Source organism: Aulonocara stuartgranti, assembly GCF_965226115.1.
Source record: "Aulonocara stuartgranti genome assembly, chromosome: 7".
NCBI classification, from domain to species: Eukaryota; Metazoa; Chordata; class Actinopteri; order Cichliformes; family Cichlidae; genus Aulonocara; species Aulonocara stuartgranti.
The window spans coordinates 17451771-17470353 of NC_138945.1; the positions used below are offsets into that span (position 1 = coordinate 17451771).

Genomic DNA, 18583 nt, shown 5'->3' on the forward strand with positions numbered 1-18583 from the left:
AAGTGCGCAAAATATTTCTCAAAGTCTGCGTTTTTAGAAAGTCTCTTAAACATTACTCCATTTTTCTAATTGCTTAACCAACTGTGGGGCTGGAGCCGATCCCGGCAGCTGTAGGTCAAAAGGCTGGCTGCACACTAGACTGGCTGCCAGTCCATCAACGGGGCTGAAACGGACCGACACACTCTCGCTTCCACACCGCACATCGGAGATCTCATTTAAAAACACCCCCCAAAAATCATGCAAACTCCGTACAGAAACGGTCTCGCCTGATTTGATGTGATTGTTCCAACCAATGCACCATTATCCCATAACTAACACTACAGCTGGTAACACCCACAGATGTATAATCTTTTTTAAAAATCTATTAATCTGTCTCCCAAGGAGCATGTGTAATTTAGGTGGACCCCAAATTGCTGTGGCTCAATATAGCAGATTTTCCCCACAAAGAACTGCAGTAGCAATACTTGTATTTCAAACTGTACAGGGTCTAGCAGCTTTATTTTAGTGGCAACATTCAACATTTGAATGAAATCTGAATGAGACTCATTTTAGGTTTCCAGCTGGGAGACAGACGGTAATGACGACAGCTTCCAGGAAGACGAGGAAATGAATTATGGATAAAGTTCTAGATTAAAAAGAGAAAAAAAAAATCACAGCCCACAGTCTAATAAGGCCAGTTTTATCTGAACATATCAGAGTTTACAGTACCAACATCTGCACGCAGCATGGTGGTACACTGCACATATGATGACACAGCAAGTTTAAACCCACCATGAATGAAACCTGACGAATAAAGAGCACATGCGTCTATTCCACGGGCAGTTTAATAGGTAATAATAAAGGTGTGGTTCAAGGGCAGCGTCATCTGAGTTTATTTATTCAAAAAATTACTAATTAAGGAAAATATGCTTGATATAAACTGACTGTGTAGCAATCAAGTAAATTTAATTTGACAGATTCCATTAAATCGCATATTTTACATTGCACTTGTGCAACAAAATTACACAGAAAATTTACATGTAACTTTTTTTTCCTTTAGTGTAGGAGTCAGTAATGTGTAGGTGACCCAGTACTTTTGTACACATAGTGTTCAGACCTCAGATTACAGACTACAGATTAAAAGGTGGTGCAGCATTGTGTGTTTACAATTCGCAAGTTAGAGAGCCACACTTTTGGGCGGTTCGAAGTCTGATGTAAAATTGTTTTTGTCCAAGACAAACAAATGTAAGTAAAGAGCGACTGAGGTACTTAAATGACCTCCACTCCTTAGTGGTACAAATGTTGAGGGTGATGGATTAGTATTGGTATGTTTATTAAAACTACTCTCCACATATTGACAAAAAAAGAAGGCTTAGAGCACACCACAAAGATCACAAATGAGTATTTTGCACTGCTTTACCTTTAAAGAACGCTATATTCATCTTTAATGATACTCTAGCTGGTACTCTGGAGTCCAAAGACTGAGCTGAGTTAACTTGTGCAATAGGCTGGCAAGCTATACAGGGATCTATACATGCATCTTCCCATGACGATTGAGACAAACTCCTGAATTAGTTGTGAAAATGACTGAATTAGCAAACAGTGTATGTTTATTCTACACGTCCATTTCCTCCCACTCGCTCTGTACTGGAGTGTTAAATAATGGCAGAAAATGCCAAAAGCAATATAAAGAATTTAGGCTTACAGACTCATTGCTTTTTTGTTTTTTGTGTGTTTTTAGGGGGTAGCCCTAAATTCAGAAATTACATAGTAGTGATTAGTCATCCAGCGGGCAAACATTGAAATGGCTAATTGAGTTTGATAACAATGAGCATTGAGTGCAGTGAGAGTACAGCTGTACTCACGTGTCCAAACATGTAATCTGAAATACACAGAAACACACCGAGAAGATTATTACACACAATCTGACACACGCAGCGCATGCACAGAGTGTGCCCTGCAAAACATGTGTTCAGTAATTGGATGTCATAATTGTACCCTCTTCTGCCCCAAACCTAAAAGCCACATACACAGTGAAACCACCTCTTTATCCTGCTGTCAAACATGTACTAAAAACCCCTTTTGTTGTCTGTGATTTATGACTCTTCCTAATTACACAAGTTTTTTTTTTCAAGGACTGGGTAGGAAAGGTAAAGGAAAGCTGGAAAGAGAACAACAAATGGGTGCAGGTGGTTTGATTTCACAATGATCGGAGCTTCAAAACAGGTATGATCAAGACAAAAGATGTTTATCTTGAATCTTCTCTGAATCATGATGTTTGGGATTTAGGAAGTCAACTGATGTATGAATTTGTAAATCCACGTATCTTATTTTTATTTACATTTATTACAGGGTCTCAACTATTTCAGATTTGTATCATTCAGAAGTAAAGACGGGCACAGGCTCAGTCATCATATCATCAAAAGACTCTGAAAATCTGGAGAAATCTCTGTGCGCAAGGGACAATTGTATTACGGCACATTTTGACCAAACAGTTCATTCTTCAGTAAATACGTCACAGCCCGCAAACGTACAGAAAACTCAGCATGTGTCATACATATAAAAATAAAGTTCAAAATGAAATCTGCAAAGAGTTATGTGCTACAAGAAAACAAGCACTGGAGCAAAGTTTATCAAACACCACTGCTGAGTGGCACACTTCACTGGAATACACACCAAAGATTTAGAAGGTCAGAGAGGGAGAGATAGCAGAGACACTGAGCAATACTGGAATTCTATTATGCCTTTAGCCAGAGCGGTGGCAGTTTATCACAGCAGTCAGTCCCTATCTGCAAACATCCTTCACTTTCACTTCTTAAGAACACTTAATCAGCTCCCAGCCTGGGCCACTAAATGCAAAGATTCTACAGATTTTACGTTTTAAGTGTTCTTTGCCGAAAATGTCTGCTTTGTGTCTGTTTTGGATTGTTCGAGTGTTTGTAAAAAATAAAATAAAATACAGAAAGAAATTATAGAAAATTTGACGCCCTGAAAAACTCAGGTCAACAAATCTGCAATCAAGCGGTCCAACAAAAACAGGATCTACAAATACAGCCAAGTGCACTGGTCCACATCACTGCTGACCTCCACCCTCTTACGTTTTTCCAGTCCCTCTTATTATCTGCACCGGTCCTTGTCTGGTGCTCTGCTTCACGCATCTCCCTCTCCAACGACTCTGCCAACTTAGGAATGCCATTCTAGCAGTCACTCCATAACTCTTAACTCAGTGTTCCAAGTAATCCCTCTCCTCCGGCTGTTCTGAACCTACTTCCTTCCCCACAGCTGCTGGCTGGCCCAGCTTGCTCTAATAATAGGACAACAATGAACGCCGCACACCCGGACACACAGCATTGCACTACTACTTCAGAGCGGGGGGGTGGGGGGCACTCAACAAAATTGAGTCTAAATTAAGCTCTGAAAAAAAAAAGGCAAAATTATTTATGCAAACAAAATAAAAGTAAATGGTTAATATCTATCCTCAAAAGTGTAACTATCTAAAGTGTTGACATTCTGCCCTTATGTAAGTGGATAAAAGACTGAAGCATGTAAACACATGTTGGTGGAAGAATGATGATGAGGCTGCACATTCAAGTAAAGCTACTATCTTACTAGGACACTGTAATCACACAGGAGCTGATAAATGAAGACTACACATGGCTAAAGTAGTTAAACACCACCCTGTGCCTTGCCACAAGGTGGTAGTGGAATGAGAATATTCCTCCAGTACAAACACACAGAGACGCATACAGACACATACAGAGGTGGTGTATAAATGTATAATTTATATTACACGGCTCTATCAGGTAAAGCAGCCCCCAAGAGGCGTGCACAAACGCCTAAAGAAAGGGAGCCGTTAATCAGAACAAAGAAAATCTGGAGAAGCTGAGATTTGAACTGATTTTTCCTGTTTTCATCTACTGTCGCCCCACTGCTGGAACCCCAGCTCGCAATCACATGCTACAGGTCCTTTGCAGCAGTACCGCAAAAAAAAAGAAAGCGTAATCTTTCCTTTCCCACCTATATTTTGCTTCTCTCTCTGACAGATCAGTCTGATAATGATCCTTGCCTGACATGTGAAAAGCTTCCCTCCACACACCTCCTTTCCTTCAGCTCCCCCCACTCCAACCCTCCAACCATGCGCCATTCCACCAAGAGAGCAATCCCACACTCACAAAAGTGGTAACTCTACCCCCCTGTTCTTTTTTTATTTCTCCTTTCTAGCACAATTATGAGGCAGTGAAAGGAGAAGAAAAAAGCGTGGCGCTGGTGCTCACCTCAGACAAGGTCCCACAGCCGCTGGGAAAGCAGAAGGAAAATCATCTTCAGTCCACTCGCAAAACCAAGAGCAACAAGTAGTAACTCCAGAGATCCCTCCTCCCCTCTCTCACTCTATACTTCACGCTTCCTTGCTGGGTTTTGTCCGTCTGCTCTGAACTTATTAAGGCTGCAGTACCTGCAGCGGACTGAATAAGTATGTGGCCATGTGTGTGTATGGATGTGTGTATATGCGTGTGTGTGTGTCTGTGTGTGTGTGCATGTATGTGTGTGTCAGGGTGCGAGTGAGAGTGTGTATGGTCTGGTGGACTCCTACAGGGGTATTGACTCTTTCTTAGCAGGGTTCAGGTCCTCCCCCTTCTCTCCCAGACTCATAGAGGGAGGAAAAGAAACACACACACACACACACACACACACACACACACACACACACACACACACACACACACACACACACACACACACACACACACACAAACATAATCACAGGGCAGGAGAGTACTCTTTCTTTTGTCACCTATTCTCACTTTCCTTGAAATATCTGTAACTCCCTGCTCTGAAGCTCCCTTTCATAGGGGAAAGCAAGTGACATGGAAATGTTTAAGTGTGTGCGCACACTGGTGCACAGGGAATGCCGCTGTGCCTCAACACCCGGGGCTGGGAAGGAGGAGGAGGAGGTGGAGTTTAGAGCTCGGAGAGCCAAATTCCTACCCCACCTCCAACCAATCAGAGGCCTTGTTGTGGCTGACCAAAAAACCACGGGGCCAGGCCGGGCCTCACTACCACACTCCAGCTTTAAAGCATTAGCTGAAGTTTGGCTGGGCACTCAGCAAACCTCAGCAAAGGTGTTGCTGATGATGGTGACGATAATGACAACAACACTTTTTACCCTGTCGGATGCACAGGAAAAGTCATATTTTTCCATATTGAAGCATAGTTCAGGCAAGAAATCTGTACATTGCATAAAAGCCACTCCCAACACATATGGCATACATTTACATCTACAAATAAGTCAAATCTGTTTCCTCTCTGCAGGAGATAAACTTTTCAGAAACTAGTCGGCACAGCCAAACTAAACGCAGCACAACTCACTATAAATACGAGAACCCCACTTTGAAAAATTTTCCCTCTCTCTACCCACAACTCCCTCCCTCCTTCCCCACTAAATAACAGCACTCTCATGTTTCTGCTCTTGTGCTTGGACAGGCATTTGTCCATAGAAACAACAGAAGATTCCCCCCACTCCCACTCCCAGCCCCCTCCTTATATTCACACTTCTTCTTCTGGCCACTTTACCTTCTTTCCTCACTCTTCTCTCACCACATCTAGTCACACTAACTAAAGCCTTAGGGGTGTGTAATAAGAAAAAAGAAATCATGTGAGGCTTTCAAAAGCGCCTCTGTGCTGCTGAATGCTGTGCAAAATTTGTGGTTGTGCTCCTTTTTTCTCTTTTTTTACAGTATCCCAGCAAAATAAACCTATATTTTTGTTTATTTTGTAATGGGAGGTAAAACGATTTTCAATTCAATTCAATTCAATTTTATTTATATAGCGCCAAATCACAACAAAAGTCGCCTCAAGGCGCTTCATTTGTGCTGAGGATTTCACATATTTGCGGTGACAAGATGTTTCCTCAACTGAATTGCTGTTAAATTAATAGCTAAGCCACCCGGGATTACAGAAACACTTTAAAGTCAACAGGTTAGGATGCAGTGATGACAGACTGCTGCATATTTGCTCCACTAAATGCAGAAAGATGCTGACTGGTCTGGTACACTGGTGCCCGGGCAGTCTGTGACAAATATGACTATTACTTTCACATGTTTCATCTTTCTTAGCCCTCCACAGTGCAACGATAAAACTCTCTAAGACCTCATGTCATTGAGCTCATCTTTGCTGGTACTGAACAAAAGCACGCTGATGAGTTATTTGACACATTTGGCATGTAGCAACTTTTTTTGTTGTTGTTTTTTGCTGCTTAATGAATTCCAAATTTCCAAAGCAGTTTTTGACAATTAGTGGTGCTTTTTATCCATATTGCCCCCACTTTTGCAAGCTACATGCAATGTCTCACAGGCATTTGCAGGTTTTAAGCTTTCAGTATCCAAGAAATTCTAGCTAAAGCTTGCATGTTTAAGTAGAGCATGTTTTGATGAGGTCTAATCTCCCACTCGTCAGGCAACAAACGGGAAAAACCAGGGGGTGAAATGAGAGGGGTGGGGTGGGGGTGAGAGTACAAACGGGAAAGACAGAAACCCAAAGGGTGAAATGACACAGTGAGTACTTTGGTATGTAGGCTATAGAGTTACCCAGGGACAAAAAGTGAAGCACTGAAGTCCACTCCTATTGACAACTTGGACACACCTCTCCTTTTATCTTCCTGTTTGTCTCCCTTTCTGTCTCCTTAATCCCTCAGCCCCTGTCACTCTGTTTATGTTCCCATGTGTGTGTGTGTGTGTCTGTCTAGGAACTTGTAAAAAGCTATGGGCATAAACAGTGAAGACCGTGTTTAAACCTGCGTCTTTGTTTAGTCTATGAATAGATTTTTGACATTTTTTTTAGCACCACGTGTAAGTTGGGTTCACAGCAGTACAGTGAAAAGCAACAGGGATTATTCTGCTGAAACAGACTGAAGAAAATAGCTGCAACAATGGAGAAAAACAAAATAAAGAGGAGAGATGAGCCTTAAGTATTACTTCTGTCATTGCATATTCCATTCGACGCTCTGGTACTTTAAAAAAAAAATGCTGAGGCACAACTTAATGCATAAACAAAACCGACATTACTCTCTTCGGGAAGCTGAGTAAGAGAAAAATTATCACATAAAGCAGTCGGCTTACATCAATTCAAATCAGTTTGCCTGGATTAAGATTGCCTCTCGCCGACAGCGGCACAAAAGAGACAACGTGTGTGTTTTTTTAGCTGGAGGAAGAGCTGGACGTGGGACGGCCAGGAATGCCAATATCTGCCATTTTAGGGACAAAGGCAATTGTGTGGAACACGTGGGGTCAGGCTGCTACCGTGTCCACTGGGCCAGCAAGTGCTTTTTGCAGGAAAATACCAAAGGGAATTCAACTCCTACAAAGGCTTCAACTGGAGCAACTTGTGCACCAGCAGTTAAACATACATACCATATAAAATCCAGACCTCACTTTGATTAGTAGCAAAGTCAATCATCTCCCCCCAACTGTTTCTGACACTATTGTTAGCTAGAGCCCAACCGATTTATCGGGAGGCCGATAATAGGTATTTTCTGATTTATCACTATTGACATTTATGACAGAAGATAAATACAAATGAAAAAAGGAGAAAACAGATGGGAAAAGATCCTTCAACAATATTATGAGGGTGTAGATTTTCCACCAGAGGGACAGAAAGTGAAACAACTTCACTGTTGGGCACACAAACACAACAACCAGCTGATCTCAGCAGAATAGGGGAAAATAATAAATAAGAACATACAACAAAGCTTGGAGAGATCATTTTAGGTTTCATATATATCAGCTTTTCAATATCAGCTTTTTAAATAATCTAATATCGGATCGGCACAGGGTTAATAAAGGGTTTTGTGAGTTCCAATAGATTTTCCTGTACAGGCTGTGGTCCGCTGGCCTGGGCTGCTACACTGATATTCACTGTTTTTTGTGGATTTTGAAAACTGCATTCAACAAGGTTTGAGCAGAGAGCTGTATGTTTGATTTCAATTGATGTCTTTTACTCTTGATGTTTACTAACACCACAGCTGGCCTTGCATCTGTCAGAAATCACTGCAAAGCCTAAAACAATAGTTCAAACTGACCAGGTTAGCCTGCAGTACGCTGCCTGGTACATTCAAACAAAATTAGCATACCTAGCATCATTCATTTAGTTATAATTCACTTAGTTTTAGGTTTACAGTTTATAAAATTTTACTCGCTGGGCAGTCCTTACCTTTGAACATAATCTCTCATCTTCCATTCACATCCTCTCTTTCTTATATCTTTCTACATCTCTCGCTGTTTGCATGTTTTTGTTTTCTATCTGAATTTATCTCCCGTTAGCATGTGCTGCTCCTCTTCTGTAGCGCTAGCTAGATGCCAAAGCTTTTGAGACTTCTCTACTATTCAGCTGTGTGCTGTAACTGTAAACAGGCAATGTGATTTTGCAGTACTTTACAGCCAGCACAATAACACTTGAGTTGCTGTTGTGCGTTTCCACCCTTTGTTTTCCTGAAAAAGAAAAATGAATGAAATTCTAAAATCCTCTTTACCGTGTTGTTTCTTCAAACTATCAAAGAAGAGGAGCTGTAAAAACCGAATCAGAACAAATTGAACCTATTGGGTTAGCACTATGAGAAAACCAAAGGCAATTATAGTCTATTACATATTACAAATCATTATTATTATTTGTATACTTTGTTTACATGGTATATTACTATCAAGAAGGCAAATGAGAGCTGTAAGAATCTGAATTTAACTGAACTATAAAAGAAGCTTTACAGATTCATAAAGTTTTTATAACAGAATCTTCAACATCATTATAAAGAGAACCTCATTAACCCTTTGGAATACTTGAGACATTACTAACTGAATTTCCCAAGAACTTATCATATACACTGATTATCTCAGACATTGTTACTGTTGTTACAACGTATCTTTTTTTTAATGTCCCCGTGACTGCTCTTAGATCTTTTACATACAGTTTACAGCCTGTGACACTTCACTTGATTTGAATGTAAAGATAAAAACAAAGGATTTATAGTGAATACCTTAAGTTGTATGTTGCTGCTACTCCAGAGGTCTAATTTTAGGCTCAAATAATCGGATTTTCCCACCAGCACTGGCACTGAAACACGTGCTCCAGTGGATCATGACAAATCTGTAACTGAGTAAACCAAATAAACAATAAGGAAGGATAAACACAAATTAAGATCAATTTACCTGAAAAAATTTGAGAATCCTACTTTGATTATAGGGGGGGTGGGAGGGGAGTTGCCCAAGTGTGCCATTCCTTGTTACTTTAGCAGTTACTGTTCCCGTCACTCAGTCAGTATTTTCCATTTCTCTTTCCTCGGCTCATTCCCTCGCCACTCTCGGCTTCTCTTTTGCTCAGTGTGCTCCATTTACAGAAGATTTACAGAGACATGAAAAGCATACAACCAACATAAATTTGTTGTGAGCATGTAACGCGCTCACGGCTGCACTTGACTCCGTTCCTGGCCCTTGCAGTCACTTCATCTTAGACATACATCACACACTTCAAAAGCAAAACACGCCACAGATTCGCACACACGTGTACGCACGAACCACACCAACACACTTGTCATCTACACAACACGCTGCAAAGGCATCATCTAGATTTCTACATTAGCGTTCCAATTTTCCCTTCTTTGTTTTTTAACCCTCTGTTGTCTCAGACAAGCTCTGCTTTCCCTCTGGTTGCAGTGCTCTGTTGACTGACAGTATCCCATCAGGGAGGCTTTCTGACAAATGGGGCCAGATGGAGTCGTGCCACTGTTGCTGCTGGCCACAAGACAGCTCTCTGAGGTTATTGCTTAGCTCAGCTTTTACAGTGTTATTTATATACACCATATACACCACCAGACTAGTTTAAGTGTTTGATTAACTTTTCATGTGTGATCTCCTGTGTATAACTCTGAAACGTTTGGTTAACACTTAACCTCTAGTTATATATATATATTCATATATATATATATATGTATATATATTATGCAGCTATTCCTTTACCGCTGTTTACATTCCAAATAAAAGCTTCTTTTCCCTGATGGTCTTTTTAGGAACTTTAGAGGCTCACGGCCCTGACCTTTCCATGTCCATGTAAGACTAGAGCAGGCAAACGTCATTAGGGTGCCCTCGCTCACATTAACCAAATGGAGTGCTTCTAGCATCCATCTACCACCTGTTGTGTGTAACGTCTTAGAGAAAGCGATCTCAAATTTTAGTTTCTGCTTCAGACAAATGTGGAACTTTTTAACTGGGCCTGTAGCCACCAACAAACACGCCATTTAAGGCCGGGAGATTGCAGAGCATATCTGACGCAGTAATGATTTTGAATCAGCGTACAGATTTTTACTTTGGTGTTACTAATGACATGTAAAATGACTTAAAGAGTCTAAAAACAAGCATGATAGAGAGAAAGCAAATGGGAGGATACAAGTGTTAAAGATCTGCCAAATGGTCCTCTGTGGTTCTATTCTATGAAGAGGCAAACTGTGCACTGCAGCAGAAGAAGAAACAAATGTTTGTGGCATGTCTTCTGCTGAACGTCTTGCTCACGGCATCGCAAATCACACTTTTAAAAAAAGTGTGCATATAAAAGTCATACGGCGGCTATAACGTGTGATTAGTTTGGATTTCACTGTAGTGAAAAAAAATGGAATTGTCTTTTAGGAAAATTATTAGCAGCATCATCTCAAAAAGCACAGAGGACACCTGACTGCTCTGCTCTGTTTGTACAACAGTATTCACATTTACAGCTAGGAAGGCACCGGCCAGTCCAGTACCAGCTCAAACAGCTAGATCTGTTATTGGTGAGTAATGAATAGATTATCCTCAATCTATGGTGCCAATCTATTTATTTACGCTTTGTTTACTAAGTTTACTGAACAAGCAGCCGGTCACCAGAAGTGCATGAGAAAGCCAACAGTAGTGGGTCACTAGTCTGAAGGTATTTCACGTTCTACATTTATGCATATATATATTTTTCAAGTTTCCACTAATTTCAGATATAACCACAAACAGTCAGCAAGTGATTTTGATAACCAAACAGCTCCATTCATAGTGTTGCTCCAAGTCTTTCCCTCACTTCCTGTATCTAAGTCTCAGCACTTCACTAACATAATGAGCTGTCCTCAACTTGATTACTGTTATTTTTGCTCCACTCCCTGTGCACATGCAGTGAAACTGAGAGCAGAGGAAAGAAAGGAAGGAGTGCATAAAGACTCCCACTGAGCAGAATTAACACAAATGCAAATAAAACAATTCATTTCTCTATCTTGGTGCTGTGGTTATGCATTATTTTAAAAACAGATTAGCTAAGTTAATGTGTATACTACAATGTATTTGTATTTCACTATCATTGAAGAGGTGGCTAGATCCAAATATCGATAGCACTGAATCCAAAGCTGGTATTGGTATCAGATTGATACTTTGTTTCTATCCTCGATGTTCAATTTGTAGCCCACTGAATTGTTTTAAATAAAAACATAGTTTAAAAACGCTCTATGAAAATTAGGCTAAAAGTATCTGTATCAGTATTGGTATCAGATCAATACTGGCCATGTGTTTATTTGGTACCAGATCAATGCCAAATTTTGGAGTATTGCACAGTACTAGTATTTCTGTATTTGGAAAGCAAGATTTAGGCTCTTCCTCTCTTCTCTCTTCCTTACAGTGAGGATTACAGCTTATTCATTTACGATGACAAAGGACAGGTATTGGTATTGGATCTTTTTATTGGTATTTAAACCTAAAATGTTGGAACAGTGTGTCCCCTTTTGCAAGAAATACAGCAAACATGACGCTGACTTCTTTCAAAGCACCACCTAGTTAAGTTTTATACAGACAGCTTGAAAAACTTTCAAGCTCAGAAGACTCAGCCTTTTCTTTGGTTTCAAGGTCTTTTGTTGCTCGGTTTTTTCCCTTCTTTTTTTTATGTTGTACTATCCATTATGCAATTATGCAAATACCCACAGCAATCTTCTTGTGTGGCTGCACAGCTACAAATGTGTGTGATGGTTTCTTTTTTCACTTCAGAAACATTCACACTATTCCCCACAGAAAAAGTCAAATATACTATTAAGTGTGGAAGCAGAATCCCATCATAAGCAGTCAATTGAAATGCATTCGTGGAGAATTTTAAATCCAAGTGTGAAATGCAATCAGCTCGAATAGATACAATCTGGATCTGGATGACGCAAGGTCTTAAGTTACAAAGCTATATTCTTTTTTTTTCTTCTTTTTAAAAAAAAAAATACATATGTAGTCCAGTACCAATGAGAGGTGGACAACTGTGGCTATATTTGAAGGTAATGCCTGGTTTTCATTTCAAAATAACATCAGAGGCTCTTTAGTTAAGAAACGCCTTTGCCACAACACGCAGCCTGTCATTTGAAAACTGCTCCTGATATTCTTTTCCTTGCCAGCTAATCCAGTGGCAGGTTGAAGAGGTGCTCCTTTGTTTATACTTTGGCTCTTAATGACAGGCTGTCCGATAGATTTGGCTGCCCTAAATTATAGTATGAGGTCATCATGTTAAATTCTCAATATCCAGAAATCAAAGCTGACATTTGTACACAATGTGACATAGTCTTTGTTCTTACCTGAATAGAAGGGTAATGGTATTAAACATTAAAGCCTCTCTTTGTAACTTCACTGGATAATTTGTAACATTTATCATTTGCCATGACAATAAAGGGTAAACCATTTATTATTATACTTGTAAACATAAGGATATAAATATTCTTCTTCTTCTTAATGTTATTATTGTTTAATTATTAATTATTTATTTGCTATTATGATGTAATTTGTATTTTTGTACCATATAGAAATGCGATTATTTTTTAATCTTCTAATAATCATTAAGTAATAAAAATTAATCATTTATGTCACAATATTATCATTCCCTACTGGTGGGATGGAATCAGCGAGGCAGAAGTTGGTGGTAAAGAATGCTATTACCTAATATAGGCAGCATAAAAGGGCATACCTAATGGTTGCAAAAAGACTTCTGGTTGTGAAGTGAGCTTCACTGACTCATTGACTCGTATTGTACTCCTTTCACAATGGACACATGTTGACAACTAACTCTCCCTTGAATTGGGAGCGTTAAGGGAGGGGTAAGAAAATGGCTTGAGGCTTCACAACCGAATTTCACAAAAACAGCGGGTGAGATTATGATCTCTACCAGGCCTCACAGATGAAGCATGTGAGATACAATGATATTATTTGGCATTACTGCATAAGCATGAGAAACATATAAAGCACAAGGACAACCACAGCAGTCAAAGTTGAGGTTTAGAAAAAACCTAGCTTGTCTCAAGTCTGCTACAACTATGTGAAGCACATGGTTGCAGCAGACGGCTGCCCCTCCCTAAGCCTGGTTCTGCTGGAGGTTTCTTCCCGTTAAAAGTGAGTTTTTCCTTCCCACTGTCTCCAAGTGTTAGCTCATAGGGGGTCGTCTGATTGTTGGGGTTTTTTTTGTATTATTGTCGGGTCTTTACCTTACAATATAAAGCACCTTGAGGTGACTTTGGTTTTGATGTGGTGCTATATGAATACAATTCAGTTGAACTGAATTTAATATGAAGTCACATAAGGTCTGTATAGTGTGGGTAGTGGCATTTCCAGTGATAAAATTCCCCAGAGGATCCCACTTGAAGTGTATCATTTAGTTATATACAATCATCAAGAGCTGAAAAAGAAAATGACAAATTGCAGATGTTTTTCCATAACTGTTGGATTTTTCAATTAGCAACTGTGCTCAAATGAGTTTGCTATATCAGACTCAATTAGTTCACAACAGTAACTGAATTTAAAAGTAGAAGCTGCCATTGGTTTAGTTCAGTGAAACCAAAGAGAAAGTCGATTAAAGTGCAATACCATGATGACTCTAAAGGTGCGAACCCACCACCACCAAAAACACCCGCCAAACCCCAAACTCTCGTCAAGAAAACATTTACTTCACCGCAGTCATCAACATTTTTCAATTAAATTACCTCCTTTTGATCATTTTCTCCAGTCAGGTTTCAGTCACTAGCGCCACTTTCTCATCATTCACATGAGAAAAATTATGTGACAGCTCTGCAGGTTTACTGCAAGTCCGGTGTTCTGGGACAGCGTTACCCACAACCTTAAATCTGAGTCCTTGAAACTTTGACACAGCCCTTTTGGGAAGTGGGACAGAATGACCGCATATTGTCTTTCCACCAGTTTTTGGCCTTTTTTCAAGATAGTGTCTCATTTATTAAAACCAGATTACAAGTGTTAAGCTGACAGCCCAGTTCCTAAATTTGCTCCTGCTGTACCACCCAGCTCCAGTCTACTAGCGAGGTTTAAGCACATGACAATAGGAGTAAGAATAAATCTTTTATTAAAAGCCAAGCATTTTTAATGACAAAGCCCACAGCACTTTAAACCATAAAACCACAGCTCTGGATGGTATATTTAGAATGTTAGTCAGACTATGGGGTCAAAATGGAAAACAAAGAGAAAGCCCACTGTTTTTCAGGAATATCAAAAAGCTCAGCTGGTCCAGTCTCCCCGTCTAATGTGAGACAGGTTAAAGCTGTATTTTGTCCTCCAGTACATGAGCAGGCGTTCAACCTTTCTCATCTAGGACAAAACATGCAGACCTATTTACATGTCAATGAAGGCCATGGATAAGGACTCTCTCTCTCTTTACTTCCCTTCCTGAGACCTCCACTCCTCACCGCATGCCCCTGCTATAAACTAGCACAGTGCATGTATTTATTTGGATGCCTAAAACGGCAAGGCTGCTTTATACTCATTTGCTTTACATTGTGTTATAATTAAAAGATGTGCCGACCTGATCGGGAGCAGTATTATGACTTATCCCATCATATCATGACAGATAAATGTGTTTTTTGTCTATATTTAAAAAGCTACTCTCCTTTATGACAGCTGCCCTTGGTAGAAGATAAATACACAGGGACACAGGAAAGTGACAGCCCTTTGGCTATGTGCACTTCTGCAGTGCTGGCATGTCACAGGATGGATACATAGACTTACTTTCAACATGACCGATATATAAGGCACCTGAAAAGAAATAAGTATATACTGACTTCAGTATAAGCTGGTGGCAGAGACAAAGCAACGACATGGAAACTCTGGGGAGCATCTGCTGAGAGTGAGAGTGGTTTCTTTAGTGCTGAAAAGGTCAAAAACTTTACTGGGGTAAATTTAAGCACGGGATGAAACTACAAATATGAAATCCATGGAAAAAAAAGAGTTGCATTTTTTCATATATATGTATATAACAGTAATAGGTCTGACTATTGATCTCTTTTTATTAGCTTGTCTGGTAGCAGTCCCACTTCCACCCAGTGCTATTTCATAAAGTAATACATAGCATCAGCATTTCTCTGCTTTCTGCCAACAGAAATGGGAAACAGGTAGATTCAGTCACAGATCAGTCCCATAACAATCAGCCAGTTGCAGACAAGGACTCTACATCTACTTTAAATGTAAAATACGTAATGCAGTGGGTACAACATGTAAATAATAAGCTTATACTGTATAAATACACTACTCTTAGACTTGTTGTGTGCGTGAAAGTGTGTGTGCATGACAGATGAACTGAAGCCTGCAAACCTCGGGAAGTGTGAATTCTTCCTGTAGCTTGCAAGCCTGAAGTGAGAATGTAATTGGACGATATCAGATTATTGCCTTTCCTACACCAACTTTTCCTTGTATATTAAACCTTTTGAAAGGAATGTGAGGAGAGTGCGGTTGAGAGGAGACAGTTGATGTTAGAGCAATGAAGCTGGCGTTTTATCTCAAGATAGAGCTCAGTGTTCGCGCTTATTTCGGTTCAACTTTTACCAGAAGTTTTGCGTCTCAAGGGATGGATGAAAATGCCAAAGTTTCATCTAACGGTTTTCTTTCCCCCTTTTCTTTGTCTTTTCCTTCTCTGTCGTGGCAGACAGCCCAGTGCATAAAGCATTGTGGCTTAGATGCTGGCAAAGGGAAACTATGGTCTCTTGGAAATATGCTCTCTGTTGACTCATTCTGTTAACCGCATTCTTCATCAGCAGCACAGCAGAGTCCTTCCCCGTTGGTCATGAAGACAAAACATCGTCTTTTCTGGCCCAGTTAATAACACACCAATTTTTTTCCTTCTCCCTTTTCTTTTTAACTATCTAGTTTAGGCTCTAACATTTTGGAGTGGTGGAAGAAAAGGCAGTGGAAAATGAGGGGGAAGAGAGAGAAAGAGTGGCCTACAGTGCCGTTTCGATCCCCCTGGATTTATTTGTGTACATAACTCTTTCTCTTTCTGCCCCCCCTTCTCTTTCCCTCTGTCTCCTGCTTTCATTTGTTCCTGCTGCTCTGTGTTTTTAACACAAACACCCACATGGTACAACCACTATACAGCCTTCAAATATTCAGATTGAAATATCTCGGTGCATTTGAGATAAAAAAAAAAAAACACCAAAAAAAATTAACTGGTCCACCCACGGACCTCACATATTCCACGTTTAATTATTCTATTCAAAGACCGAGAAGAGAGCTTCCAGCTGCATGAAGCTCATACCAAAATGCAGTCAACAACTGAAGGCAAATCCCAGAGAGAATCAGCACAGCACAGAGGTTTGAACTTGCTCACATACAACAAAGCCAAAAGCAAATCCTGCTGAGACAAGTAGCGTCTTTAGCAGGCAGCCCATTTCATCACATTGCTATGTAACGCCCTTCACCCCTTAACCCCCTCACTCAGAAGAATAGACTGGAGTCCCATTCATCACTGACCACTGAGGCCCTAGTCAACAGCTCAAGAGCCAAGCGAAAAGCCTAGTCATAACAGAAAGCTGACAGGAAAAGCAAGTGACCGAACTCTCTTTTACATATGTGCCTCAACTTTCTTTCTTTTTTCCACTTAAAGTATCACTTCCATCATTTCTCATCTTTTTTCCTCCCACTTACCATCCTGTGCCTCTGGATGATTGCTGGTGTCAGTGTCCATGTTAAACTCACAGAGCGATGAGCGCTCGGATCAACACACCCATATCCTGAGGCAAAGTTTACTCGATAACTCCGCTGCAACCGCTGGAACTACAACTGCAAGTCCTGTTTTATCTCCTCTGCCAGTGCCGTCTCTGCTCTGCCGTTCCCCCCCCCCCCCAATTCGGAGGTGCTGCCGCTGGTATGGCCCCTGCAGCCTGCCAGCTCAGCTCAGGCTTCCACCGCTGTGTTACATCTGTCTGACTGAGCAACCTCTCTGGAGAGCAGGCAGAGAGAGAAAGAGAGAGAGAGCACAGAATGGGAGGGAGGAGAGAAAGAAGCAGTTTCCACACAGAGAGAGAGAGAGAGAGATACGGGTGGAGGGAGTGTTGGTAGTGTTTCCACTTTGATCAATATTACACTTTATATGTATTTTCTCTCATCATTAAAAAAGTAACAAGAAGTTTGTAATATCAGTTTTGGAAAAAAGTACTTGCTTATAACTCTGGAGTTATGAGTGGGCGCAAAACAGCACATTTAAGTTCAGAGTTCCTGCACCATTTAAAAAAGTCATACTGAATGTTTTTAAACGTTGCTTTAAGACCTACAAACATTCAAATTCCAATAAAATCAAGAAGTGTCAGAACTATGTGTAATATTATTGCCTCTACATAACTACCAATCTCCTTCTTTCCACACATGACAGTAAAATTATAAAAATGTTTGTATGATCAGTGGTTTTAAAGATGTTTGCTCATTAGGGGTTTTTCAACCTAAAGTTGAATTTTGCATTTGTAAAACTCCTTATATATTTAATATTACAACCTCAACTTGGCAAGTGTATTTTATTTGAATAGGAACCAAATTCAGTTTTCACCGTTTTACATATTTAATCCTATTGCTGTTCTGTTTAGTTTGATTAAATCTACTTTACATCATCATAATGAATTTTCTTAATGATCTACACATATCGCACTTGAGCCACCTCTCTCATGTTCGGTGTCACGTCTTTGATGGATTTGTCCTAGTTCTTAAGGACTTTCAGATGCTGTTCATCTCCTGTAGATAGATTTTTAAGTCTGCCACTTCCTCTCTTGCCCTCTAGTTGTCCAGCTTCTTCAATTTTTTAAGAACTCACTGCACACCAAGCTGAGATATGCCATATTTTTGCACAAACAACAGCTGTTTGAGAATCATCCATCTATCTGTCCATCCATCCTCTTCTGTTAATCCAATTCAGGGTCACGGGGGTGTGTGGAGCATAACCCAGCTACCATAGAGTGAGAGGCGGGGTACACTTTGGACAGGCTGATTGGTCAAGACCACTTTAAAAAGAAATTACAAGAAAGTCTTGATCCAAAAAAAACCCCAAAAACCATAAAGAAATTTGAGGTGGGTGAGGGTTGTGGTTGTAATGAGTAGTTATTTGGGTTACTGTTGTCTTCCTTTCAGGTTGAACCAGTTTGGCAACTGTCAGCTGACCTCTGGAATCAACAAGGCAAATTCTGTGCTCACTGGATATTTTCTCTTTTCCGGACCATTCTCTGCACACACTAGCTATGCTTTCAGTAGATCATCAGTTTCTGAAATACTCAGACCAGCCCGTCAGGCACCAACAAGCGTGGCAGATTCAAAGTCACTTAAATCACCTT

At 40.3% G+C, this 18583-nt stretch overlaps 1 protein-coding gene across 5 annotated transcripts in view; it reads right to left on the bottom strand.

Moving 5' to 3' along the window:
- Window positions 1-18583, bottom strand: part of dab2ipb (DAB2 interacting protein b) — a 179309-nt gene that overhangs the window by 150309 nt on the left and 10417 nt on the right. The window contains exon 1 of one of the 5 annotated variants that reach the window (XM_082542354.1): window positions 16914-17226. The exons of 2 other annotated variants lie outside the window; for them this stretch is intronic. In XM_082542354.1, coding sequence (XP_082398480.1) covers window positions 16914-16953 — 40 coding nt within the window. In that variant the 5' untranslated portion in view covers window positions 16954-17226. Of the gene's footprint in view, window positions 1-4253; window positions 4558-8184; window positions 8406-16913; window positions 17227-18583 lie in introns of those variants that run through there. 2 more of the 5 variants (XM_082542355.1, XM_082542357.1) reach the window with 2 other exon arrangements.